At 44.6% G+C, this 27,529-nt stretch overlaps 2 protein-coding genes across 3 annotated transcripts in view; both read left to right on the forward strand.

Moving 5' to 3' along the window:
- The window catches only part of ELP4 (elongator acetyltransferase complex subunit 4), a 291,372-nt gene that overhangs the window by 22,057 nt on the left and 241,786 nt on the right, over positions 1-27,529 (forward strand). The window contains exon 3 of the mRNA XM_066583239.1: positions 14,278-14,399. Within this exon, the coding sequence (XP_066439336.1) occupies positions 14,278-14,399 (122 nt within the window). The remainder of the gene's footprint in view (positions 1-14,277; positions 14,400-27,529) is intronic.
- Positions 468-4,972, forward strand: LOC136582317 (lamina-associated polypeptide 2, isoforms alpha/zeta-like). 2 transcript variants are annotated; one of them, XM_066583237.1, is made up of 3 exons: positions 470-1,852; positions 3,190-3,785; positions 4,482-4,972. In XM_066583237.1, exons 1-3 carry the CDS (start codon positions 796-798, stop codon positions 4,776-4,778), a joined length of 1,950 nt encoding a protein of 649 aa, XP_066439334.1. In that variant the 5' UTR covers positions 470-795; the 3' UTR covers positions 4,779-4,972. The 2 variants fall into 2 exon arrangements, with proteins under 2 accessions (XP_066439335.1, XP_066439334.1); XM_066583238.1 differs by lacking the exon at positions 3,190-3,785 and having other exon boundaries at positions 468-1,852; positions 4,482-4,569.

Here is a 27,529-nt window from a genome sequence, read left to right on the forward strand (position 1 = left end):
TACCGCAAAGAAATACTTACCGCACGCTGTGCGGCCCCCCTGGAGGGGTAGAGGTCGGGGCCGCACACTCAAGAGTCCCTGCATCCCCGACCTGCGCCGCCGACGGAGCCGTCAGTCGCCTAGTAGCGCTGGTCTCCCTCGCGCGGATCGCATGTTCGGGCCGCCGCTGCTGTGATGGGATAGTTCCTCCTGGCAGGGGAACGGCAGCGGCGGCCTCCCTGGACCTCGGGCGCATAGCGGTGACGTCATCCGGCGTGGTGACGTCACGCGCACAACGTAGGGGGCGTGGCTACCGGCGAAAACCCGGAAATGGCGCCAAATTCGAAAATCCTCCCCATAAAAGCAGGCTAAACTCCATGGAGGTTCCTGCTGACTGCCAGACAAGTGTATGTGAGTATGTCTACCCGCGACAGCTCAGCACGTGAGGGAGAGATTGACACCCTACCAACGGTAAGTAGGCTATACGCCAAAACATGCGCAAATGGTCACTTGTACAGCGGATGCATATATGTTCCCTTTCTTGTCTCCCCTCTCCCCCACTTTCATGGGTAGATGGATAAGGAGGGTCCAAAGAAAATGGACCCGAGGAAAAAATCGAAAAAATGCGTCCTCTGCAACAAAAGGCTCGAGGAGAGCTATAAAAAACCCCTATGCGAGGAGTGAGTGTATTACCGCAAGTAATGCTCCTGAATCCAACGCTTGCACTGCTATAACAGTGAATTGCTCTGCCTTCACAGATGCACGGGGAAAATTCTCGCAGAGGAGAAAGCAGCATTCAAATCCGATATCCGCTGCATGATAAGGGAAGAGCTGCAGGCTTCCATGGCGTCCCTTCCCCAGGCCCAGCCAGGTCCGTCACGGGTCCCTAAAAGACCTAGACAGACCGAGTCGGCGAGTTCGATCTCCGGTGAATCGCTGGAGCTCCTATCCGAAGGGGAATTAGAGGACCCACCGGTTCCCATAGAAGACGAGAAGAAATATTACTTCTCATCAAACGACATTGCGCACCTCATCAAGGCGGTGAGGGAAACAATGCAAATTGAGGAAGATAACCCGCCGAGAACAATCCAGGATGAGATGTTTGGCGGCCTCCGATCTAGAAGAAAGATCATGTTCCCAGTCAACCAGACGCTGCAACAAGTGATCACAGATGAATGGCAGGAACCGGAAAAAAGGATCACTGTTCCAAAAGAGATCCGAAACCGGCTCGCATTCGCTACCGAGGACGTCCGCCTGTACAGGGAAACCCCCAAGGTGGACATCCAGATCGCAAAAGTGGCCAAGAAGACCCTCTTGCCCTTCGAGGACACCTCCCAGCTATCCGATCCGATGGATAAAAAAATCGACGGATTAATGAAGAAAGCCTGGGAGGCAACATCCCTCACCATCGAGGCTAACATAGCCTCAACCTCAGTGGCTAGATCCATGACGCTCTGGCTAAACAGGCTAGAAGCCTCCATAAAGGATCGGGCCCCCAGAGAGGAGTTGGCCAGCTGTCTCCCCCTCTTAAAAATGGCTACCGCCTTCCTGGCTGACGCATCAGCGGAGACGGTAAGATACGGGGCAAAAACCGGAGTCCTCAGCAACTCAGCGAGAAGGGCACTATGGCTGAAGACTTGGGCCGCAGACATTACATCCAAAAATAAGCTCTGCGCCATCCCCTTCCAAGGGGAATATATGTTTGGGCCCGTCCTGGACAAAATCCTGGAAAAAGTCGGCGACAAGAGTAAAACCCTGCCTGACAGACAACCTTTCAGGAAACCATCCTTCCCGAAGAGGACGCGCCAGCCTCCTCCCGAAGTTAAAGGGAAAGGGAAGACTGGAAGATGGTCGTACCCCAAGGGAGGTCGGGGTAAGGAAGTCCAACCCTCCCCTGAACAAACAGGGGGTAGATTAGCGGGCTATCTAAGCCAGTGGCAAGGGGTAACGTCTAACCCCTGGGTACTCCGAATAATCGAAGTAGGGTACCAAATTGAATTCCACTCGCTACCCCCTAGGAGATTCCTTATAACCTCCCCGGGGTCCCTACAGGAACAAGGGAACCTCATAAAAGGCGTTCAGGAACTTAAGGACCTAGGGGTCATTGCGCAAGTCCCCGATCACGAAAGGGGTGAGGGATTCTATTCCCCCCTATTTCTAATAAAAAAACCGAATGGTTCCATTAGGACTATATTTAATCTTAAAGCCCTAAATAAATTTATCTCGTACAAAAAATTCAAGATGGAAACAGTAAGATCCATCGTCCCACTAATAGATCGAGATAGTGTAATGTGCACCATAGATCTTAAAGATGCATATTACCATGTCCCAATAACGGCAGCCCATCACAAGTACCTGAGGTTTGCTCTGCGGGAGGGAGACAAGATCCAACATTACCAATTCACGGCCCTTCCATTCGGAATCTCCACCGCCCCTCGGGTATTCACGAAAATCGTAATAGAGATGGTAGCCTACTTCAGGCGGAATCAGATCCGCATATTTCCGTATCTGGATGACTTTTTGTTGGTGTCAAGGACGGAAAAGACCATGCGTATAGACCTATCCATGGTCTTATCCACCCTAAACAGTTTAGGGTGGATAGTTAACAAGCAGAAGTCCGACTTGAACCCTGGTACACAAAAGGTGTACCTGGGAGTATTACTAGACTCCCACATCCAGGAATCCCGGCTTCCATCATCTAGGAAGGAAGACCTCACCCAAAGAGTAAAATCCTTCTGTCAGACTACGGCGGTTTCCATTAGAGAAACAATGAAGGTGCTGGGCATCCTGACGGCTTGCATTCAGATAGTCCCATGGGCACAAGCCCATACCCGGCAATTACAAGGATTTATCCTTGCCAACTGGGACAAACGGCAGACATCCCTGGATAAGAAGGTGAGCCTGTCCGTCCGAGTCAAAGAGTCCCTACGCTGGTGGACCTCACAGAGGAACCTAAGCAAAGGTACCTCTTGGTCACAAGAATCTACCGTACCCATCACAACAGATGCCAGCAAAACGGGATGGGGAGCCCAAGTAGCCGACCAAAATCTACAGGGGATTTGGGACCCCCAAGTAGCTAAACGCTCATCCAATTTCAGAGAACTAAGGGCAATCTGGGAAGCCCTTCAGGCGGCAGAACCCCTTATAAAAGGAAGGCATGTCAAAATCCTAACCGATAATATGACAGCTCTGTCATTTGTTCGTCACCAGGGGGGAACGCGACACCCGCACCTGCAACGACTGGCAACAGAGATACTCCGCTGGGCGGAATCCAACGTGCTGTCCCTCTCAGCGATCCACTTAAAAGGGTCCACAAACGTCGCTGCCGACTTCCTGAGCAGACAGAGCATCCATCCAGGAGAATGGGGACTGAATCAGCGAGTCTTCGACCAACTAATCTGCCAGTGGGGAGAACCGCAGATAGACCTGTTCGCCACGAAGAGAAATTCAAAGTGCCAGGACTTTTACTCGCTGAACCCCAGAGACAATCCACGCGGGGTAGACGCCCTGTCCCAAAGCTGGGACATGGACCTAGCCTACGCCTTTCCTCCCTTCCCACTGATCCCCCGCACCCTCAGGAAAATCCAAACCAGCCGGGCGTCAGTCATACTAGTTGCCCCTATGTGGGACAAAAGGCCCTGGTATCCCCTGCTAAAAGCCTTGGCGATCCGGGGTCCATTCCTACTACCAGCCGTAGAAGATCTTCTCCTCCAGGGCCCACTAACATACCCAGGGGTCGAGAAATTGAAGCTAGCAGCATGGATGCTGAAAGCATGATACTGCGTGGGAAGGGACTCTCCCATAATGTAATTACTACCCTAACAAAAAGCCGTAAACCTATCACGATAGCTATCTACGATAGGATATGGAAAAAATTCACAGAGTTCTGTAAAATAGAGCCAGGGAAAATCCCAGGAATTGACATTCCCGTAATCCTGGAATTCTTGCAGGCAGGCCTAGAAAAAGGCCTTAGTCCTAGAACCCTTAAAGTCCATACAGCAGCACTAGGGTCCTATCTAGATTTTCCCTTGGCAGAACACCGCTGGGTGCGTAGGTTTCTCAAAGGGGCAGAACGGCTTCGACCCTTTGTTAGAGAAACCTTTCCTACCTGGGACCTAAATATAGTCTTAACTAGCTTTTGCCAATCCCCCTTCGAACCCCTCTCACAACTCTCCTTGAGGCTGCTCACACTAAAAGTTACCCTTTTAGTTGCCATAACATCGGCTCGGAGAATAGGGGAATTGCAAGCATTACATTGTATTGAACCATACATGGTAATACAAGACGACAGGATTACCTTCAAACTAGACCCAGCCTTCCTTCCGAAGGTAGTGTCAAAATTTCATAGGGAGCAGACGATCACTCTGCCCTCCTTCTGTCAAAATCCCCGTAACGAGAAAGAGAGAGAATTTCATAACCTAGACGTTAGGAGAGCTGTTCTAGCGTACCTAGAGGCCACCCGCTCTTTCCGTAAAAATAATAACCTCTTCATTCAATTTCAGGGGCTGGCAAAAGGAAAGACGGCAACTAAGAGCACCATCGCGAGGTGGATCAAGACCGCCATCCAAGAGGCATATAAAGCCAGGGGTCTCGACCCTCCGGGAAAAATTAGAGCTCACTCCACTCGCTCTCTTTCCTCCTCTTGGGCAGAAAAAGGCCAGGCGTCTGCCGAGCAGATCTGCAAGGCGGCGACCTGGTCGAGTATACATACATTTACCCGACATTACAGGGTTAACGTCCAGTCGGACAAAGACCTGAGTTACGGACGTAAAGTCCTTCAGGCAGTGGTCCCACCCTAGGGCCACGTATAATTTGGTATACTCCATATGTAATGGGGCCGTCGGGATGACGCTCTGGAAAGACACGGATTACTTACCGGTAGTCCCTTTTCCAGGAGTCATCACGACGGCCCATAGTTCCCTCCCCTTTAAGAATAATTTATGTTCTTTAAATGTAAATATGACCGAATAAAGGTAAAATTTGGTTTAGTAAACATTGTCCACCGTAATGATTTATAAGTCACTGAAGCACGGGTGGAAAGGGAGGTGCTTTTAAACTCTTCCTGTCCCTACCTGGGTCAGAGGGCAACCTCCATATGTAATGGGGCCGTCGTGATGACTCCTGGAAAAGGGACTACCGGTAAGTAATCCGTGTCTTTTACATTTTTTTACTACTTATTGACGATTATCGGGGAAGGGCTTATATTTCAAGCCTTTCCCCGATAATCATTCTGCGGTGCTTGGCTGAAACCATTGCTTTCAATGGGATCAGCAGCATTGAAAGCAATGGAATAGAATGCAGCATACTTCTGCCACAGCTGTGGAGGTCCCCGCGGGGATGAAGGAAACTCCTGTCACAGCTGTGGCAGAAGTCCGCGGCATTCCCCCTATGTTTTCAATGGGGCTAGCGCTGCTGTCGCTGGCCCCATTGAAACCACTTGCGATATGCCGTTTCTATACCGACATCTTTCTTGCGCTGCGAGGCGAGAGTTTTCTCGTGCTCTCGCAGCACAAGAGAGAAAATATCGCAAGTGTGCGTCCACCCTTAAAGTGCGGATTTCGATGTGTAGTCGAAAATGGCAAAATCCTGTGCTGATTTAGGTGCAGAATTACAGGACATCGTAATCCGCAACAGCGTTTTTCGTCAGGATATTCCGTCCTGAGGTCACATGATCTTAGAACTTTTCGGGTCCTCATCAGATTATTCACGTCAGAACTCCCAAGGTGTAATCTCAGGGTTTTACTGCTAATTTAGCCCCAGTGAGTGGTGCAAATCCGCATTCAGACGCCCAACATGGTTTCCCCACAGAAACCGCGCAGAGAATTTCATGTTATTTCTTTCTTTTTTCGCTACACAGATTACAAAGTTTGTATGTGGAAAAACCAGTACTGTATAAACTGTGGCACAGATTACTAAAAGATTGCACTTTGGGGAGCGGAATCCGTGGCGAAATCTTCGGCTAGAATCTGTAGCGTGAACAGGGCTTTAGGCTGCTTTCACGCGGTCGAGAAAATGGCGCAATATTTGTGCATTGTAAAAATTTGCAACGAATATAAACCCCATTCTTTTGAATGAGGGTCATATACCCTGTTTCCCTGAAAATAAGACATACCCTGAAAATAAGACATAGCATGGCTTTCCAGAATATTTGAGGATGCTTGAAATATAAGCCCTACTCCAAAATTAAGCCCTGCTAACAGTTAATTAAAAAAAAGTCAATTTAAATAGAATAGTGTCCAGGCAGCTATACATGTAAAAAAGTTAAACCTTTTTGAACAAAAATTAATATAAGACACTGGCTTATTTTCTGGGAAACACGATTTCTATTTATTTTTTTCTTTCTTCCCGTATCACGGTGTAGGAAAAGAATCGCGGCATGTCCTATCTATTGTTTTCAATGAGGCTGGCAAAAGCATCGCGTGGCGTGCGATGTTCATGCAAGGTTTCCTATTGAAAACAATGGGAAGCACTTGTCCATCCTCCAGCGTCGCTACTTTCCTGAAGTGATCCGAGGTGTTTAAAAAAAAAACAAAACAAAAAACTCCTCGCATCCACGGGGAAATTTGCACGTTCCCGTGCCCGATATCGCGGCGAGTTTCACACGCCAATATCACATCGCCCGTGTGAAAGTAGCCTCAGGCTTCCATCACGCAGAAAAATTTTTTTTATGCTTTTGTTGAAAAAATTTCTATAAGAATGCCAGTTTTTTTTACATTTTTGTGGTCTTGTCGGGCTGTTTTTGCGGTTTCTTGCTGACATTTTTTAACACCAAAGTCCTGCGCTTCAAGATCAAGCAATTCTTTGAATCACATGATTTTTAATATGAAAAACTCCACAAGAAAAAAACAAATCACTTGCTTTTTTTTTTTTTTTTTTTGGACAGCAGAAACAAAAAAAAAAAATTGTAGATGTCTACAGGAAACGCCATAAAACTAAAAGAGAAACTAAACTGGAGACAAGAGAAGAAGAAAAAAACACAGGAAAAAAAAACTGCTCGCATTGTGTTTTTATATTCCCTCTATTGGCTTCCAGCACTAGTTTTTTTTTTCAATAAAAGAATGCAGTGAAAAAAAACGGAAGGTCAAAATGTTCCAAAAAACATGCCGTTTTGATGCAAAACCCAATTTTTGAAGCCCCCCTCCATCTCATCCTCTGCCTATCTGTGAGCGGTTTGCTTGCAGTGACCTCGATTGCAGCTACTGGGTTAATAAAGAACACTCTGCTGCCTTGTTGTCGGCTCCTCTCTTCCCGTGTCTCATGTAGCGGCTGCGTTTGAATGGCAGCACGCTATTGAAGGGTGCGCACAATAGGCAGTATTGGCGAGGGCCCGCATGTCTGCACTTTAGATCTTTTTTAAAACAGCAAAAGTTTACTGACCTAGAAATGAATCAATAAAAAGCTATTTTCTATGTGACAAATCTGAAGAACTGAAGGATTCTGGAGCATTGACTTTAACAATCCGAGATGCATTGTTTTTAAAGCTTCCTTCAGACATATAATCCTCAGAGTGGAGGAGAGGATTCTGGGAGGTGTTCGGGTTACACGTTTGACAATTCCATTGCTTTATAGTGCTTAGAGGGTTTTTCTTATGTTTATTAATCTGAAGTTAACATATAGTCGTTTTGGGGTGAATTCACATGATTTGGAAAATCCACGGCAAGTTCTACTACTGCGAATATGGATAGAACTCAATCTCTTATAGCGAACACAATTCATGAAATTGGGGATAGGCTGTGGGTTTTCGATAAAAGTAATACAAGTACATGCCGATTTTGTGGCACAATGAAAGTCATTCATTCTAAATTTGGCTTAAAGGGGTTTTTCCACTACTTTAAAAATTCTGCTTTGTTCTTTACTGGTACTGCTAACCAGGACATGTGACTCCTGTGGCCAATTACTAGCCATAGCAGTGACCTTCTATAGCCAGTGATTTGCTGTAGCAATCGCATGTTTTGGTCAGCAGCAACCAGGAAGGAAAGTGGTTGTGAAGCAATTTTAAGTTGTGGGAAAACTCCTTTAAAGGGGTTTTCTAGGGGGCAAAAAATGTCAAAACTGCCCATTGTGGCTGAATAACATAAAAAAAGGCCATTCTTACCTCTCCTGATCACTCATGTCACCGACACCAGGGACATGTGATCGCTGCAGCATCGGCGCACTTCAGCCAGTGATCAGCTACAGAAGTTGCATATTCCTTTCTCAGGACTTCCTCACTGCTGCAGACCGAAATGGAGAGTAGTTGGGGAACGGACATCGGTGGAACAGGAGCGGCTGTTGTTCCACCACAGTGACCAGCTTTTGACATATTTTCTTTTCTTCCCTCGATAACTCTTTTAATTTTTTTTGTTTATTGCTATAGAGCTTTTCAGGGACTCACGCAGTGCAAGCAAATTTACCTTACCTAGTAGTATAGTATGCAAGGGTGAAAAAAGACATATGTCAATCCAATTCAGCCTATTAACACCCAATGTTGATCCAGAGGAAAGCAAAAAAAAACCAAAAAACAAATGAGGTAGAAGCCAGTTTCCCCCATTTAAGGGAAAAATATTTTCTGACTCCAATCTGGCAATTGGAATAATCCCCGGATCCCCGACCCTTCTGAAGTTATTAATGATGACATATAATATTGTATCATTCAAGAAAGGCATCCAGGCCCCTCTTATACTCTTCCAGTAAGTTTGCCATCACCTCGTCCTCAGGCAGAGAGCTCCATAGTCTCACTGCTCTTACAGTAAAGAACCCTTTTCTATGTCTGTGTAGAAACCTTTCCTCTAGATGCCGAGGGTGACCCTTTGTTACATTCACAGTCCTAGGTATAAATGGATGATAGGAGAGATCTCCGTATTGTCCCCAATTTTGATTTCCTCTCTGGGTATTGTAGTCTGTTTATTCCATTTATTACTTTAGTTGCCCGCCTTTGTACCCGCTCAACCTCTGGTATGACCTTCTTGAGTGTTTCTGCCAAAAAGTGTCCACAATATTCCATGTGTGGTTTGACCAGTGACTTGTAAAGAAGAAGAACAATGTTCACATCATGTGTCCCTAGACTTCTTTAGATGCATCCCATGATCCTGTTTGCATTGGCAGCAGCCTCCTGACACTGGTTGCTCCAGTTAAGCTTACTGTCAACTAAAATCCCCTAGTTCTTTTTCATGTCCGTGTTCCTCAGTGGTTTACCATTTCGTGTGTAATGGTGACATGTATTTCTTCTGCCCATGTGCAGAACCTTACATTTACCAGGGTTAAACCTCATTTGCCACTTTTCTGTCCCCAACTTATCCTGATCCTCTTCCAACCTTAACCTAATTAGCCGTTAAGCACATAACTGTATTATGGATACATGTGGTACAAATCTGTAATAAGGATTTTACAGCCTCTTAGGAGTCTATGGACTGACTGCTATTTCTTATAATTTAAGGAAACTATTGAGATCTGGGTTGTACCACTGGATTGGCGTATTGCCATTGTGGTTCCAATATACAAAAAGGGAGCCTGGTAACTACAGGCCGGTAAGTCTCACTTCAATAATTGAAAAAATATTTGAGGGGTTGCTGAGAGATGCTATCTTGGAATACCTCAAGGAAAACAACGATTTAACTCCTCATCAGCACGGGTTCATGAGGGGTCGATCATGTCAGACCGATTTGATCAGCTTCTACAATGAAATAAGTTCTAGGCTAGACCTAAGAGAGTCTATTGACCTCATGTATCTGGATTTCTCTAAAGCATTTGATATCGTGCCACATAATAGGCTGATAGATAAAATGAGACCGCTCAGACTGGGTGAAAACGTGTGAATCTGGGTAAAGAACTGGCTCAGAGATAGAAAGCAGAGGGTGGTAATAAATGGTTCATACTCTGATTGGGCCACCGTTGCTAGTGGGGGCCACAGGGTTCAGTACTAGTCCCCATTCTGTTCAATATATTTATTAATGACCTGATAGAGGGACTGCACAGTAAAATATCAATATTTGCAGATGATACAAAATTATACAATATCAATTCAATGGAGGACAATGTACGGCTACAAACGGACCTAGATAAGATGGGGGCTTAGGTAGAAAAATGGCAAATGAAGTTCAATATTGATAAATGTAAGGTTATGCACATGGGCAGGAGAAACGGATGTCGCCAATATACACTAAATGGGGAACTGCTAGGGAAAAGTGATATGGAAAAAGACCTGGGGGTTCTAGTGGACTGTAGATTTAACTGGAGCAATCAATGCCAGTCAGCTGCTGCAAAGGCAAATAAAGTCTTGGGGTGCATTAAAAGAGGCATAGGGGCGAGGGATGAGAACATTATTCTTCCACTATACAAGGCACTTGTCAGGCCTCACATGGAATACTATGTACAGTTCTGGACACCGGTGCTCAGGAAAGATGTTGCAGTGCTTGAGGGGGTGCAAAGAAGGGCAACTAAACTAATACATGGAATGAGAGGACTGGAATACCCAAAGAGGCTATCAAAATTGGGATTATTCATTCTGGAAAATAGACTTAACGGGCAACCAAATAACTATGTATAAACACATGAGGGGACGATACAAGGATCTCTCCCATGATCTGTTTATACCCAGGACTGCGACGGTAACAAGAGGGCATCCTCTACATCTAGAAGAAAGCAGGTTTCATCACCAACACAGAAGTAGCTTCCTTCTTGTAAGAGCAGTGAAACTGTGGAACTCTCCGCCTGAGGACGTGGTGATGGCAAAATCCATAGAGGAGTTTAAGAGGGGACTAGATGTCTTTCTAGAGCGCTACGATATTACAGGATCTAGGCACTAAATAACCAGCAGGGATGTTAATCCAGGGTTTGTAGAGCTAAAGAATAATGGTGTTTGAGTCAGTGGGGGACACAACTGTAAAGCTATGCCGCCTGTCCCACTGATCAGAGAACATAACAGGACCTCTTTAGTGCTTTTAGATCCCTATGTATAGTACCTTCATGCAGCCTTTATAGCCCTTTGTTCCACAGACCTCTTATTTATCCTAATTCACTTATAGGAAGGTGTTAGCATTGGTTGCTGGGTTACAAATGGAGTGACCCGGCTGCTGTCATCTATATCTACAAGTCTGCAAATTAATTTTATACTTGATACCCTACCTCCTCCTATCACACCTTTCATGCTACAAAGAGATTGCCTGCTTGAATTAGTGCTGATGCTGCTGTGATCACATGACTTGATTAGCTAGGAAGTTCCCTCCACATAAACAGAGTTTAGTTCCCTGTTTGGGGTTTCTTTAAAGTAATTTTCTTGTCTATGTTATGCAGAAATGATCATGTTTTCTTACCCTGTATTTAAAACATTAGGTTGGTCCAAAACTTGATTCGATGATTGTTTTTTGGTTTATTTTCTCTATTGATAAAAATCAGTCCTTTCCCCAAGTCACATCCCAAATCTGCCTTCTTTTAGTGTTTGATAATCACCTTGTGTAATCTCACTGTTTGTAAAATGCGATAATTAGGGTTAAAAATGGTTTCTCTTGTGAAAAGAACATTCACTTCACACCATGTTAAAACAAGACACTGTTTAATAGGGTGTCGTACCTGTTGTAGTCTCATACATGTGCAGCATTATCACCAGTGCGAACCTGCAAGATTGCGGGAGGAAAGTTGAAAATGGCTTTTTAGAAAATGCTCAGGATCTCCTCACATATATAATGCAGATAATCGAAAATAGCAACACATTTTAGGTTAAAATTGTTAACATTTTTTACCAAAGATCATCATGGTTTTTGCCAAATATGAGAGCCTAGTGTAGTACCATTGGAAAGATCAGGCCATCAAACCAACAGCCTAACCCTTTTCTGTAATGGGAAGTGAAAGAAAGGCACCTAGTTGTAGTTCTATACCAGACTAGGCACCCGAATACAGCAGTATGGGAAAGCTGCTACTTACATATGTGGGGGGAGAGGAGAAGCTCAGAACCTCTCACCCCTGGTGAAGAAAATAGCCTTGTATGGACGCAAGGAATGGTCCAAAAAGTTTATTCCATCAAGCCTCTAGTAAGCTTAACGGTTTCGGGGATGCCCTTATCTGACCCTTCTTCAGAAACCACATAATGAATAAAACCTTAAACACTATTATGTATGGAATTCCAATTGTTCCTTTTCAAATAGGCCGCGTCCTGCTGCCGCAAAAAAAGCCCAGAACCGGAAACTGAAAACTGCCGTCACTCTCCTGTATTTTGGCGTTCTTCTCCTGATTTGAATGTGACAGCTGTCCGTTCTTGAGGGAGTTGGCTTCTCCTTGGCATATTTGGAATACCCGGGGACCTGTGGACCATTTTGATGCTGATTTTATTATATATGTAATATTTGGATATTGGTGTGGCATCATCTGGTGCCACACTTCTGGTGGGTATACCCATCCTCTAAAGTCTATCCTTCACCCATGGCACTGGTGCGGAGTATTTTTTTTCACTAGGTTCTTTGTACTGTAGAACTCTGAATCATAGGATCATGAATAAAAGCCCCTTTACACGAGCCAAAAAATTGTTCAGATCCCACATCCAGCGGGAATCTGAACGTTTATCGTTCAGTGTAAATGTATGCTCCGATGACCGACGAACGGGAATTCATTCACTTCTCATTCACCGTTCAGTTTCTGCATGCAGAAAACGAAACAGCGGATCGGCCCGTGTAAACAGGCAGTTCATTAAGGAAGGACTGCCTGTTTACTGTGAATGCAGGCGGGTGAGCCGAAATGATGACTATTGCTGGAACAACTTGTTGGGCAGAGGATAGTGGGTGGGTAGAGGATAACTTCTTTTGGTGGGACAATCCCTGTAACTTGCTATGCCAATATGTGTGGTGCATGGCCACATAGTGTTGAACTGCAATACCACTTAGATGCCGCGGACAACAGAATTGTTGTGTCTTGAAAAAAGACGGCCATGTTTTTTAACCTCCTACAGCTTCTTTAAAGGGTACAGATTCGTCAAGTTTTTGGCTTTTCATGTAAGTTTTTGGATGGTTCTGTGTTGGATTACTAGATTTGTTGGACTAAGAAAGAAATGTTGTGGATGGATGATCAAGAGCGCAGTGTACAAGTACGTGAATGGATGAGGACATTTGTCATGATTTACATAAAGACTCGGGGACCTTTGAAGTGGAAATGAATGTATGCAAATGTTTGCATCTGTGAAATCCCTCGCCGTTCGGGATGCAGTAAGGTAACAACCTTTTACTGTAACGTGTATATTGTGTTTTACAAATATAATTGCTTTCGGAGGATTGGGCATTACTGGTTAATGCTGTTGACAGGAGCTTTGCGAACAGATAGTCACTGTAATTCCGCTCGCACCATGGAAGAACGAGGCCTCGTCTCAGCAGGTGCATTGTGTATATACTGACATAGTAGCTGCCGTTTCCGTATCAGCAATATATTAGGGGTTGTCCGAATATTCACCCCCAGTGAAACCGCTGCCGCGGCATTCCTGGTCTGCACTGATAGCGGAAGTCAGGTGACCCCTGCAGCCAATCAGAGGCTGCAGTGTCACCATTCCAAACTCCTGGCATCATGGCGAATGTGAGCATGGATGTCAGGAGAATGGTCACTGAATTTTGCTGTCTTGACCAGGAGCGCCGCGAGAGCCATCGTTTCCCATGGGGCAAAAGACGGGTTAGTATGGCTTCTTTTGCTATTTAATCACATGCCCGGGTGTTAAGGGCTCCTTCACATGGGCGCATTTGCGCACGCAAAACGCAGAGAATAAAACCCATTAATTTCAATAAGTTCTTTCACATTCCCGTATTTTTTTGCACGCATTTCATCCACGCAGAACAAATGCAGCAAGTTCAACTTTTTTTGCGCAGTTGTGCAGCAAAGGTCCCCATAGAAGGCAATGGAGGTGCTGGAGAAAGAACACATCTGGAACTGCTTAGTGCGTTTTGTTAAGAACATACCCTGCGGGTAAAAAAGGGACAGTAAAATACCCCAAAACGCATGCAAAATAGCTGAAGCATGGGCAAATGTACATCCACCAGTGTGAAGGAGCCCTAAAGGGGTTGCCCGACTCAAAAATGTTTTTTTTAATAGTTTGCCTTTAATAGACAACGGATGATGACTAAAAATCGGATGAACATATCATTTTTAAATTTTACAGAATTATTTTACATTTTAGGGTAAATTTATCCCTACATTACATATAAGAGTCCGTTTTACCAGGTTCTTGTCGTCACACCATCTCCTTCTCGGTATGCGCACCCCGGTCGTAATCTGTCAGTAGGTTCTTATAATGTATAATACATTATCTGTTACTTGTGGTATTCAAGGACTTCCTTTCTGTATTCACAGAGGAGGATGACTACGGCACTTACTCCAATCTCCTGCTGAAGTATTTCTTGGCGGAAGGAGTAATCAGCGGACATGAAGTCTTTATCGCATCTGCCAGCAATATTCCACACAGTATCTTCAAGGTAATTAGTACGGAATTGAGTGTATGTATGTGGGGGTACATGCAATAATAAAATAGTCCCCCACCCCCCCTAAAAAAAAAAAAAAAAAGTTGAGACTTAGTTATACCCATATATATATCTGATAGACTCGTATCCTGCTTCTGGAACCCAAACTATCTCCAAGATGGCGTCCCTCCATGATTGTCCTGTCTGGTGAGGTGGAGGGGTAAAGAGGTGAATAATCCCGCTCTCTTCATGCATCGGTCATTGGCTGACTCTTTCTGAGGGTCAGGGGACCCCGCTTTGGAGACAGATGTGAGTCTGGGACCTCACCTGTCATATATTTATGGCATAGCCACAGGATATTCTTTAGATCTCCAAGGTGGGAATACCCCTTTAAATGTAATCTGTCAGCTCAAACACGCTGCCCAAACTGCAGGCATGATGTTATGGAGCAGATTGGTATATACATAGTTTTATGGGGAAAGATTCAGTAGAACTTGCACTTTATTTGTTTATATCTCTGCACGCTCTGAGCTGAACAGTCCAGTGGGCGGAGCTATCAGTGATTAACAACTGTGTATGACTGCACATACAGATATAGCTGTCAATCACTAATAGCTCCGCCCATTGGACTGTTCTACTAAAATGTACAGAGATACAAATGAATAAAATGCAAGTTATACTAATCCTTTCCCCATAAATATATATATATATATGTCTGCTCAACTCCTCCTGCTCTATAACATCATGCCTGCAGTTTGGACAGCGTGTTTGAGACAACAGATTCCCTTTAACCCCTTAGTGACGGAGATTTTTTGCTTTTTTTTCCATTTTCGTTTTTTCCTCCTCCCCTTTAAAAAAAACCGTAACTCCTTTATTTATCCATCGACGTCGCTGTATGAGGGCTTGTTTTTTGCGGGATGAGTTGCATTTTTCAATGGTGCTATTTAATTTACTATATAATGTACTGAGAAACTTTTAAAAAACTCTGAGTGGAGAGAAATGACATTCCGCCATCTTTCGGTGCGTCTTGCTTTTACGGCACACAAACTGCAACAAAAATGACATGATAAATTTATTCTATGGGTCGGTACGATTACTGCGATACCAGACTTGTATAGTTTTTTTTGTTTGCTGTACTACTTGTATTTAATTTTTAAAAATTATTTTCTGTCTCCATTTTCTGCGCACAATAACTTTTTTATTTGTCTGTCGACATAGTTGTGTGGGGGCTCATTTTGTGCGGTACGTCCTGTAGTTTCCATTGGTGTCATTTAGGAATACATAGGACTTTTCGATCGTTTTTTATTCGATTTTATTTCTTGGCAACAGAGCGACCAAAAAAGCGCATTTCTAGCAGTTTTAGTTTTTTGTTTTTTTTTCTTCTTAAGACAACGTTCACCGTTCGCAGTGCATTACTTTGATAGATCGGACTTTTAAGGACGCAGTGATACCATATATGTATTTATATTTATTTAGTTATATTATTTAGATTTTTTTCATTGTAAATATGGTATAAGGTTTTTTTTTTTTTAAATAATTAATAAAACTTTATTATTCTTATTTTTACTTTTTCTTTTAGTCCTCCTGGGGGATCACAACTAGCGATGCTTAGATCGCTTAAGCAGTATGATGTTATGCCATAGCATGACATCATACTGCATTCTGACAGGCAGCCTATCAAGCTACCCCACGGGGATAGCTTGATAGGCATTCTACCATGACTGCTCTGGGGCTTTTCAGTAGGACCCCTGCTGCCATGACACCCGCACGACTCTCCCGATCTCACCGCGGAGGGGCCGTACAAGACCTCCGAACCTCGTTTGGGGGATTTAAATGCCGCTGTCAGACTTGGCGGCATTTAAAGGGATAATTGTCCCGATTGGCCACGTCCTGCAATGACAGGACGTAAAAACACGATAGGGTGGTCAGTAAAGGGTTAAGAATTCTGTGGGCGACCAACTGTATAGCGTTACATTGTTCCGCACACATCACGCCAGCTTCACGCGCACCAACACTGTAGAAGCCAGAGACCATAACGGTGATGCCGGCAGCGTCTTTCACTCGCAATGAACTGCTACAATCGTCCTGCTTCAATTTTCTGCTATGTAATTGGGAGGATCCTGAACCTGTAAGTAAGACAAATATTGCTGATATTTGGATTGGGAAAAATTGTCTTTTCAGGCCGTAATTATCGAAAAGAAAAACGCGTGTAACGAAAAGAGACAAGTTTAAAGATAAAAAGGCCCCATCAACAGCGTAGGGTATATTATATACCACCCGGCAATTTATCCATCATCCTTTGAAAACATATTCATGCCTTTTGTACTCCCAGCTCTCTCAGCTACAAAATGCAACAATGGAAGGCCTCACAAGAGAGGAAAAAAAGAATGTCGTGTCTAGTGTTTTTCTAGACTATCAGATTGAAAGTACAGGCAGAATTCTTTGCGCTCGCTCTGAAGATGTGTCCTGGCTGTCACAGGGTGCCGGAATGAATCTACTGCCACACGATAACATCAGCTCTGGATCTGTATAATGTGATCAACCTGTGTATAGCTCGTCATTTTGTATATTTTTTTGCGCATTGCGTTTTATTTTTAACTATCTTATATACCTGCCGCTGCCCAGGTATGCCTTGCTGTCCTTAGCTCATTCCCTCTCTTTTTGAATTCTGGCCTCGAGCAATTGGGGGATTCTATGCAACTCTTGGTGTAGTGGCTCTTTCCTGCAGCATTTGAAGTCGAGCCTCATGCTGTCCCGTGGTTTCTGACGCCCTTGATGCACTGGCTTTTCCCCTATTTTTAAATGCAGGCATCACGCTATTCCGAGGTCTCTGCAACCCTTGATGTCCTGACTCTTTCTTTCTCTTTATGAATTCTGGCCTCACACTATTCCGTGGTCTCTGCAGCCCTTGATGTCCTGGCTCTTTCCGTCTCTTTTTGAATTCTGGCATCAAGCTATTCCAGGGTCTCTGCAGCCCTTGATGTCCTGACTCTTTCCCTCTTTAAATTCTGGCCTCAAACTATTCCATGATCTCTGCAGCCCTTGATGTCCTGGCTTTTTCCCTCTCTTTTTGAATTCTGGCCTTATACTATTCTTGGGTCTCTGCAGCCCTTGATGTCTTGACTCTTTCCCTCTTTTTATATTCTGACCTCACACTATTCCTGGGTCTCTGTAGCCCTTGATGCCCTGGCTCTTTCCTTCTCTTTTTGAATTCTGGCCTCAAGCTATTTCAGGGTCTCTGCCTGCCCTTGATGCCTTGACTCTTCCCTTCTTTTTAAATTCTGACCTCACACTATTCCGAGGTCTCTGCAGCCCTTGATGTCCTGACTCTTTCCCTCTTTTTAAATTCTGGCTTCACACTATTCCTGGGTCTCTGCAGCCCTTGATGTCCTGGCTCTTTCCCTCTCTTTTTGAATTCTGGCCTTATGCTATTCCTGGGTCTCTGCAGCCCCTGATGTCCTGGTTCTTTCCCTCTCTATTTTGAATTCTGGCCTTATGCTATTCCTGGGTCTCTGCAGCCCTTGATGTCTTGACTCTTTCCCTCTTTTTAAATTCTGACCTCACACTATTCCGAGGTCTCTGCAGCCCTTGATGCTCTGGCTCTTTCCCTCTCTTTTTAAATTCAGGCCTCATGCTGTTCAGTAGAATGCATAGAGCTACACAGGGCTAAAAAAATGTTGGTTATCACCCAGTGTGTTCCTGGATTTTCACTATGCAAAGACACAGCACTAATATGAGACATCCACGTAAGAATTCACACAAGAAAACTATGGATTCCACCAGGGTTTCTATGTAATGAAGACTACAAATTTTGCATCACATCATTACACGGAACGCACTTTTATCTTTCAGCGCTGTGGTCCTGCATACAAGTCCTACCAGGAACTACATCTGCTTCCTGTATTTGCATGGACTTCATCCGGGTTCTCTTGTTTTCTCTTGCAGCATCTAAAAACTACTGATAGTTTAATTGGTTTTCTAGTAAATTAGCCTGCTAGGATAGCAAATTTAAAGGTCACCTTTTGGGTTGGGTGGGGGGCAGTTTGTTTGTTTTTTTTTCACTTAAATGCAAGTATTTTGGGCTGTCAATCATTTTTGCCACAGATTTGATTCTTGTCTTCTGCAGCTTCTACATATCACTGTTTATAGAGCCTTCAGTCTAAAGGCCCTTTTACACAGGATTTATAGCGGACGCAGAAGCACCCAACAGTCGTCCCAGCGGTAATCACTCCAGTGCTTTCACAGAGGAGCAATGATCACTCAGTTTATGAAGGCGGAGCGGGCTGAACATCGCAGTGGCTGCCTCCACTCATAGTTATTACACGAACGACTGCCTGATTACACAGGCCGATTTTCGTCCAGTTTTTATGCCTCCAGAAACTGAACCAAGAATGTTCAGTAAATTAATTGTTTGTCATTCCGTCACTGCAAGCATTTATACCGAACGATTATCATACTTGTAAAAGGGCCCTAAGTCTCACCAGCAGATCTGTCAGTGAGGCTGGACTGACGGCTTGCTTTCCCCCTGCTCTCTCCTCTCCTGCACCTCCTTCAGCTAAGTTTATCTTTGCTTTGGTCATGAATTAGCTGATAAAAAGTACAGGTGATGTGAGGTAAGAGATGAAAACTGAGCCATCAGTTCAGCCTCCCTGACTTATCTACTGAGACTTAGGGCCCATTTAGACACAATGATTATCGCTCAAAATTAGCTCAAAAGCAGTCTTTGGAGCGATAACCGTTGCGTCTAAACGCGCGGTCATTGTGCACTGTTCGTTCATCGCTCACTTCTAGTTTTCTAGAAATAAGCGATGACTCTTATCAGCGGCGCATGCTGATATCTCAGCCGGCAGCGCTGATAAGATTCTCTCAGCTAGTATCCCGCTGGCAGTTCTCAGCGGGACACCAGCTGAAAGCGCGGAGAAGAAAGAAGCTGTATACAGTAGACAGCGCTCCAGCTGTCTTTTGCATACCTCGCTTGGAGCGCTTAGCTGGATAAAGCAGCTGTATACAGAAGACAGCGCTCCAACTGTCCTCTGCATACCTCGCTTGGAGCACTCAGCTGGATACAGCAGCTGTACACACAAGACAGCACTTCAGCTGTCTTCTGCATACCCCGCTCAGAGTGCTCAGCTGTATACCAGCAGAGCTCTCCGAGAACACAGCAGCTGTATACAGAAGACAGCGCTCCTGTTGTCTTCTGTACACAGCGGGAGTCTTCATTTACATACTATTAAGCTCTTAAGTAGCTAATTACTACGTAACAGCTTATGCAAAGTGAACGCTCAAAACTGTCACTCAAACTGCCGTTTGAGCGAATTTTGAGCGATCATCTTGACACACAACGATTTTAGACTGCAGTTTCTATATACAGTGATATGCAGAAGCTGCAGTAGACAAACTGTGCAAACTTTTTAATGAATTCCTGTTGCACGAATTATTGTCAGCCAAAAATACAGACTTTTTTTTCACTTAAATGCACGTCCGTGTCATGTGGTCATTACATTAACATTTTTCTTTGCTGATAATAAAATAAAATAAAGTTCTCATTCAGTGACCAAAAGTTAGGCCGGCTTCACACGGGCGGAACGGATTCTGATTTTTGGAGGCCTGCAGCGGATTCCAGTTAGCCCGGCTGGTGACTCCAAGTACCTGAATTTTCTATATGGACCGCGGTGGCTTGCAAGTTGGTCATGCACAGTACCTTTTATTTTTTTTTACTGTTAGATCCCCCCACTGTTCCCATGAGCAAGAGTCTTGTGTCCCCCTCTCCTCGTCACTGCGGCTTGCTGCACCCCTTGCAGTGACGTGAAGATTGGGTGGTCTGGCAGTCACACATGCAGCTTCACTCCATTCAATCTACTTACTGCTAAGGGTGCAGTAAGCCACAGTGAGGAGGAGAGGAGGACATGGAACCGTTGGCTCTCGGGATCAGCGGTGGTCTCTCATTGGTGGTGAGATCCTCATCTATCAGAATTTTATCACCTATCCTGTGAATGGATTCTAAAAGTCAATCTTGATACAACCCCTTCAAGGGATGCATATAGATGTAGAAGATTCAGGCTCTGTACAAAGATGGCTAGCACCTATTGAATCTCTCATATGAGAATACCCCTGTAAGTACAATAATGGCAGCTCCTTATGAAGGGTTTTAGGAAATAAGTTAAAATTCACCCTATCCACAGGTTAGGGATAAATGCCTGATCAGTGGTGCCCAACATCTGGATTCCCCACTGATTGTGAGATCGGGGATCCCGTGCCCCCCCCCCCCCCCTCTATATGAATGGAATGGCAGTTGAGCATATGGACTACCAATCCGTTTTCTTGCAGTGTTACAGGCATGACAGCTGAACACTTATAACAAAGTATGTAAGGCCGAAAAAGACACATGCCTATCCCCCCCCTTCCTTCCACCACCACCAATGTTGATCCAGAGGAAGGCAAAAAAAAGCAATGAGGTAGAAGCCAATTTTCTCCATGTAAGGGGGAAAATTCCTTCCCAACTCCAATCTGACAATCGATTTAGTGATTATAATAACTTGTACTTGTCTTTTCTTTTCGACAGCCCCTTAGAGATATAGGAGCGTCAGCACGGATTCTTGACCACTGCTTCCAATATACAACAAAATGGGACAACTTGGGCTTCAATTTCCATATAATTTTGACTATATGGGGGTATCCTCTCAATCATTGGCCTGATAAACCTGGCAGGAGGTTCCAAAGAGAAATTTAAAGAAACTTGTCTAGGGTTAGAAAAAACATGGCTGCTTTCTTCCCAAATCGGCCCCACAGCTGTCCACAGGATGGATGCGGTATTGCAGCTCAGTCCAGTACCAGACTTAAGCTGTACACAGCGGTGCTCCTGTTTAGAGAAGAATTGTCAATTCTGGACAACCCCTTTAAATGAATCCCCTTGTAAATTCTTCTAAACCTATCCCTTTTAAGAATTGCTTTTCTGCAAAAGCACATTTTGATTATCATATTTATATAATTTATATTCAGAATCAGCAGCGATTCCTCGCTTTACAATGAGCCTTTCCTTGAAATATCACTTTAAATATACATTTTTCGTCTGTCATCGTTTGCTTCCCGAACACTAAAAGGGCATGTACTGCTTTAAGCAATTAATGTTTCTTTCTTTTTCAAGAAAGTGACATGAAAGTTTAGAATTTACACTAGGGCAAGACAGTGGTAAACACGTTCCTTGTTTCAGCCTCTGGGTACTGCCATTATTCCACTACCGTTTAACCCTTTGCCAGTCTGATGTGCCTCCATAACATTGAGATCTTGTTTTGAAGACAAGTTCAAGTTGCCGGGAAGGAGCTTTTTTTATGCATGTAACTTCTAGACAGACCCTTTATAAATAGGAGAAGGCCCAGCGATCAAGCGATCCCATCCGACTTCTCCAACTCCCAGGGATTACAGTAGCTGGCAGCCGCTTACAGCCCATATAGAGGAATACGTAGTATTACTTGGCAGCTATTCAAATTTAAAGGGGGGTTTTGGGGGCTCAAAGCAACCCTGTAGTTTCACGACAAAATTCTGTCCCTGGAATGGGGTTATATTACCTGCTGTTTTCGTTCTCTGTCATATCTTCAGTCTACCAATCAATGCCAATCGGCTGCTGCAAAAGCAAATAAAGTCTTGGGGTGCATTAAAAGAGGGACGAGAACATTATCCTCCCATTATATAAGGCACTTGTCAGGCCTCACATGGAATACTGCGCACAGTTCTGGTCACCGGTGCTCAGGAAAGATGTTACGGTGCTTGAGGGGGTTCAAAGAAGGGCAACTAAACTAATACATGGAATGACGGGTCTGGAATACACAGAGAGGCATCAAAACTGGGAATATTCATCCTGGAAAAAAGACGGCTAAGGGGCGACCAAATAACTACGTATAAATACATGAGGGGACGATACAAGGATCTCTCCCAGGATCTGTTTATACCCAGGACTGTGACGGCAACGAGAGGGCATCCGCTATGTCTAGAAAAAAGCAGGTTCCATCACCAACACAGAAAGGGGTTCTTTACTGTAAGAGCAGTGAGACTGTGGAACTCTCTGCCTGAGGACATAGTGATGGCAAAATCCATAGAGGAGTTTAAGAGGGGACTAGATGCCTTTCTAGAGCACTATGACATTGCAGAATATAGACCTTAAATAACCAGCAGGGTGGTTGATCCGGGTCTTGGAGTCAGGTAGGAACTTTCAAACGTTGATCCAGGGATTATTCTGACTGCCGTTATGGAGTCGGGAAGGAATTTTTCCCCCAAAAATGCCTCATTGGCTTTTTTTTTGCCTTCCGCTCGATCAACAAGGGGGGGGGGGGGGGGGGGGGTGAAAACAGATTGAAACGGATGGACATTGTCTTCTTTCAGTCTTACATACTATGTTACCGCTTATGGGTCCTCTTTTCGGCTGTCCAGCATGGCCAATGCAAATGTTAGGCAACCCAATATCCTATAGAGCATTGGTAGTGTTTGACCTGCTTTCTGATTGGCCAGAAAAAAATAGATCTGAATCCTTACACCTAGAAGTACAAAGAAGCCCAACCATGTTACAATTCTTAAAACCTAGCTGCTGAAAATACATGGCAAAAGTAGCCATTCTCTATTCTGAGTTCAGTAGGAGCTGTGCCTGCGGTACCAAACCAGGCTGCTCGCGCTATAGTCAGCGCAGTCTGCTTCCTGCACTACTCGCAGGGACAGCAGCATCGGGAATCAGCGGATCGGCAGGGATCCTGACCGTTAGACCCTCACCAATCATCTGTTGACGACCTGTCCTGAGGATAGTTCATCAATAGAAAATTCTCCAAAAAGTCCTGGACAACCCCTTTAAGAAAATCCTAAAAAGATATTGCTGACCCTATCGGCGATCACGTTCTGTCAGCCACGAATACGGTGACCATCACAATCGCTACACCCTTGGTACTGGTGTATTTGAACAGTTGGCTTAGATCGATCTTCGGAGTGAGCTGATGGGTACGTCAAGGTCCGTAATTCCAATCGCCCTGGCAGTAAATGGTTGTAAGCAATCAATGAATGACTTTTAATTGCCGTAGATAATTGACTGACTTGTTTTATTATTTAAGCCCATCTCGCCTTGGCAGGGGTGGGTGATTACATAACACCTGCCTGAGTTAAGATAAACACATATGTCATAATCCACCAGGTGTGGCATAATCTCATTTCGGCACCACCCCTCTAAGAGGTTAATTGCTGTTTCAGTAGATTCCATTGAACAAAACGCCCCCGAGAGCTGCTGTTCTATGTGATCTTATAGCTGAAGATACCTATTTTTAATGTCTGTACCCTCAAAGCCCTGTCTGGGGTACCGGCCCTTTAATATTGTACAATCCAGCAAGTCTGTTAGTGTTTTTGGACCTTTTTGCCATTGTGGAGTTTTATTGCAGGTAAGTATTCAATAATGGTTAATGGAAATTGAATAAAATGCAAATTCACACATTGCAGGGTTGTTAGGTGTGACTTTTTTTTCTTTAGTCCTTTTTTATGTCCCCCCCCCCCCCCCCCCCCCCCCGATCTATTTCCAAGGGGGAAAAAAATCAACTTTTTCTACAACCGCTTCTTAAAGTATCAAAAGGGAAAATCACATTAAGCACCCTATTCCGCTATTTCAATAGTGCAGTTGTCAATTAGACTACTTTCACCTAGGTTTCCCAATTTGTGAACTCAGCCTTTGGTATGTTTCATACCAACATATTATGGATGGAATGCATCTGAAAAGCCTTTTCCAAATTTCGCTTTCAGCTTTGGAAGGAGGGCCTCCCCTTATGTTTGGAAATGCCAAGTAATTCAGAAAGGCCAAGTGGTTGCACTTTTCTGTATGCCATTTCCATGTCTTCTGCTAATTGACTCTCTCATTTCCAAAGGTATCAGCGCCTTTTAGAGAAGGGGGTTCTTCACATTGGGACCTCCACCCAATAGCAAAGTGGATGAGGTTATTGGGTTGGAGGCGGAAGCATCATGGAGGGTTTAACTCCCATTGTGATCAGCCGGAGCGCTGCTTCCTACTACACTTCCATCTTCTCATTGCCGTCAGGGTCGGATGTCCAGCCCTGCCCATGTTGAGGAGCGCAAAATATATTTGGAGGCATTTTCCTATTGATTTCAGTGGGATAAAGAAAGCGATTTAGACTTCCAGCGTTGACCACCTATGATGCAGTTTGGTCCACTGCACTGACAGCAAACTGCACAATCAGCTGATCGTAAGTAGCGGAAATGTAACAGGAGGCTTCCACAGGAGGTGGCGAATTCTTCTTCAATAGAAGTCTTCAAACAGGCTGGACAGACAACTGTCTGCGATGATTTAGTGAATCCTGCACTGAGCAGGGGGTCGGACCCGATGACCCCAGAGGTCCCTTCCAACTCTACAATTCTATAATTATATGCTTTTGCATCCGACCAGATGAAAACGTCTATCCTCACTGCACTGACAGCAAGCTGAGCGATCAACTATTCCCTTCAGGATAGGTCATCAATAGGATTTGCTCGGAAAACCCCTTTAATTTTCTTATTGTAAAAAGTTTTCTTTTGTAGGAAATTATACACTTTTCTTTACTATCATTAGTATCATGGCATTTCAAAGTATACAATACAAATTAACGCAAGTATGTATTGATTTACATTTATCAATATACATTGTATGCATATTAAAACTTTCCGGGGGGCGAGGGAAGTAGAATGAGGGAGAGGGGTAAGAGGAAAGGTTGATCACCTTGGGGGGGGGGGGGGGGGGAGGAGTACCTCACAAACGTAGAAATTTTCCTATGTGACCATTTTAAAATTGAATGTTTCCCGAATACTCTAACTTTGTATCATTCAAAAATTTTAATTTGGAAACCTTTAAAATGTTCTAAAGACACTAAACTAGGGGTGAAATACTAATAGAGTGTCTGAAATGCAGTTCCTTTCCCAGTACTATTGTACCTTGTCTCCACCACAAGTATGGGTGGAGACCTAGTGATGGGCTGTATCCACCCAGTGTACGCCCACAAGCTACTGATTGGCTGCCTGAAGCAAGGTCCTAGCAGTGTGGGGACTGAGGTCTGCCTTGGATGCAAAGTTAGGGTTAGTTAAAGTGTTAGGCTTACATTATTAGCTGTTTACACCTAATAATGTAAGCCTAACACTTAAACTAATCCTGCATCCAAGGTGACCCGTCCCCGACAGCCTACCATCATCTCGGGTGACAGCTCTGGTCCCGGCTGCAGGAGTAACCACAGCGCACATGGCTGTGTGGCGGGGAGAGGAGTGTGCATCATACTGACAGTGGTCCCGAACGCAGGGGAACCAGTAGCTGAGATGACAGTTCGGCGGGGAGAGGAGCGGGGACCCCCATTGACTGCGCTCCCGGCTGCAGTGGTTGCAGGGGTAACGGACAGCCAGATGGCAGTGTGGCGGGGAGAGGAGCGCGGAACACATTCACAGCGGTCCCCGCGGGCAATGGGGGGATGGGAGTGCAGGTGCCTGTCCGCCAGGGGAAGAGCAGTGGGGAGCTGAGTGACAGCGGTCCTAGCTACTGCGGCGGCCAGGAGTATGAGTTCGGCATCAGGGGGGAAACAAGCTGGCCCCACTGTCAGTGTTCCCTGCTGTCACCACAACATCTCGGCTCTCAGTCTCCTCCCTCCCTTCTGCAGTACTAGCCAATTGGAAGCTAGGCGCCTGACAGGGAGCCCTCACTCCACCAAAAGCCGGTCAGCCCCTAGCTACCGGTGTAGATATAATACAACAGTACCTCCTCGCCCTTCAGTCGAACTATCTTGGCCAATCCAAGGGCCCTTTTATACTAAACGATCGTGTTGATAAGAACTCTTTCTGACATTCATACATGGCTTAATGTTGCTAGTGTGGGAATAAATGATGATTACTATGATTGTTCATCTCCAACAGAATGCATCAATCAGCAGCACATCTCCGTTTACATGGGAATATGTGCTGCCCATGAGCGAGCATTTCTATGCCAACGCAAAAGATGTGATCAGCCAATGAACGAGCATTGATAGAGATATGTTCTTGCAGGTAAACTTGTGTCCGATCATCGGCCCATGTAAAAGAACCTTAAAGCTACCTTCAGTCCTGAAGAAACCAAGATGGCCGAACCACTTCTCTGACTACTTGACACACTGTCTATTAGTATGCATCAGTAGTCTAAAGGCCTATTTACACGCAAAGATGATCGCTCAAAATTTGTTCAAAAAATAGGTTGATTGACAGTTTTAGCAAACATTTTGCATAAGCTGCTAATGGGCACTAATGCAAGCTTATTACTTTCATTTGCATGTAAATGAGCTTCCAGAACTGTATGCAGAGAACAGCAGGTGGTCTGTTCTCTGCATACAGCTCAATTGTTCTGCCACAGGACTGCAAGCTGAATACAATGTAATCAGCACTCCCCGTGGAGAATATAGCATGCAGTCCCTGCTATCAGCTCTCCGGTCGAGGATGGATTTTATGCTCACCTAAAAATCATCGTTCAGCCGAAAAGTAAACAATAGTAGCATTTACATGCAATGATTATTGCTCAAAAGACATAGTTTGAGCGAATTTTGAGCGATGATCATTGCTTGTAAATGGGCCTTAAGACAGTAGATTCTAACAGGACAATTGAAGCAGGTGTATTGTGTCTTCGACTAATAATACATCAGGCAGTCAGAGAAGCTGACAGAGAAGCCATCTTTGTTTCTGGCCTGGAGGGTCGCTTTAAAACTCGTGTCTCAGTAGGATACTATTACTAGACTAGTTGGGCACAAAGAGTGCTCCTAATAATCTACATCCTCATGTAAATATTTGTCCCTTCCCAGTGACAGCAAAGGGTTGATGAATATGGAGTACGGAAGACAGACTGGTGCATCGCTCTTAAGGTGCGCCATTACTAATAGATGTTCCCCTGGGTGTGCCGATAAGGGCTCCAGTAGTTTAGGGCATTTCTCTTGCCTTGACCAAATGCGTTCTGTGAGAAGAAGTCCAAAAGTAATCATTTGGAATTTGACACTAGCTTATGCCTACCAAATAGACTTAGAATTCAGCGATGTGAGCCGGGGCTTAAGTCATCCGCCGCAACAGACACAAAGGTGCGGGGTTGTTACAGCAAATAATATTACTAAATAATTTGTATATGCTTTAATTAC

This window comes from Eleutherodactylus coqui, chromosome 11 (assembly GCF_035609145.1).
Source record: "Eleutherodactylus coqui strain aEleCoq1 chromosome 11, aEleCoq1.hap1, whole genome shotgun sequence".
Taxonomy (NCBI): domain Eukaryota; kingdom Metazoa; phylum Chordata; class Amphibia; order Anura; family Eleutherodactylidae; genus Eleutherodactylus; species Eleutherodactylus coqui.

Bases quoted from the DNA above. Each gene is read 5' to 3' on its own strand.
- LOC136582317 (XM_066583237.1), top strand. From the start codon at position 796: ATGATAAGGGAAGAGCTGCAGGCTTCCATGGCGTCCCTTCCCCAGGCC. The intron at 1,853-3,189 runs GTAAGGAAGTCC...GTTCGTCACCAG, and splicing joins GTACCCCAAGGGAGGTCGGG to GGGGGAACGCGACACCCGCA. The intron at 3,786-4,481 runs GTAATTACTACC...ATTCAATTTCAG, and splicing joins GGAAGGGACTCTCCCATAAT to GGGCTGGCAAAAGGAAAGAC.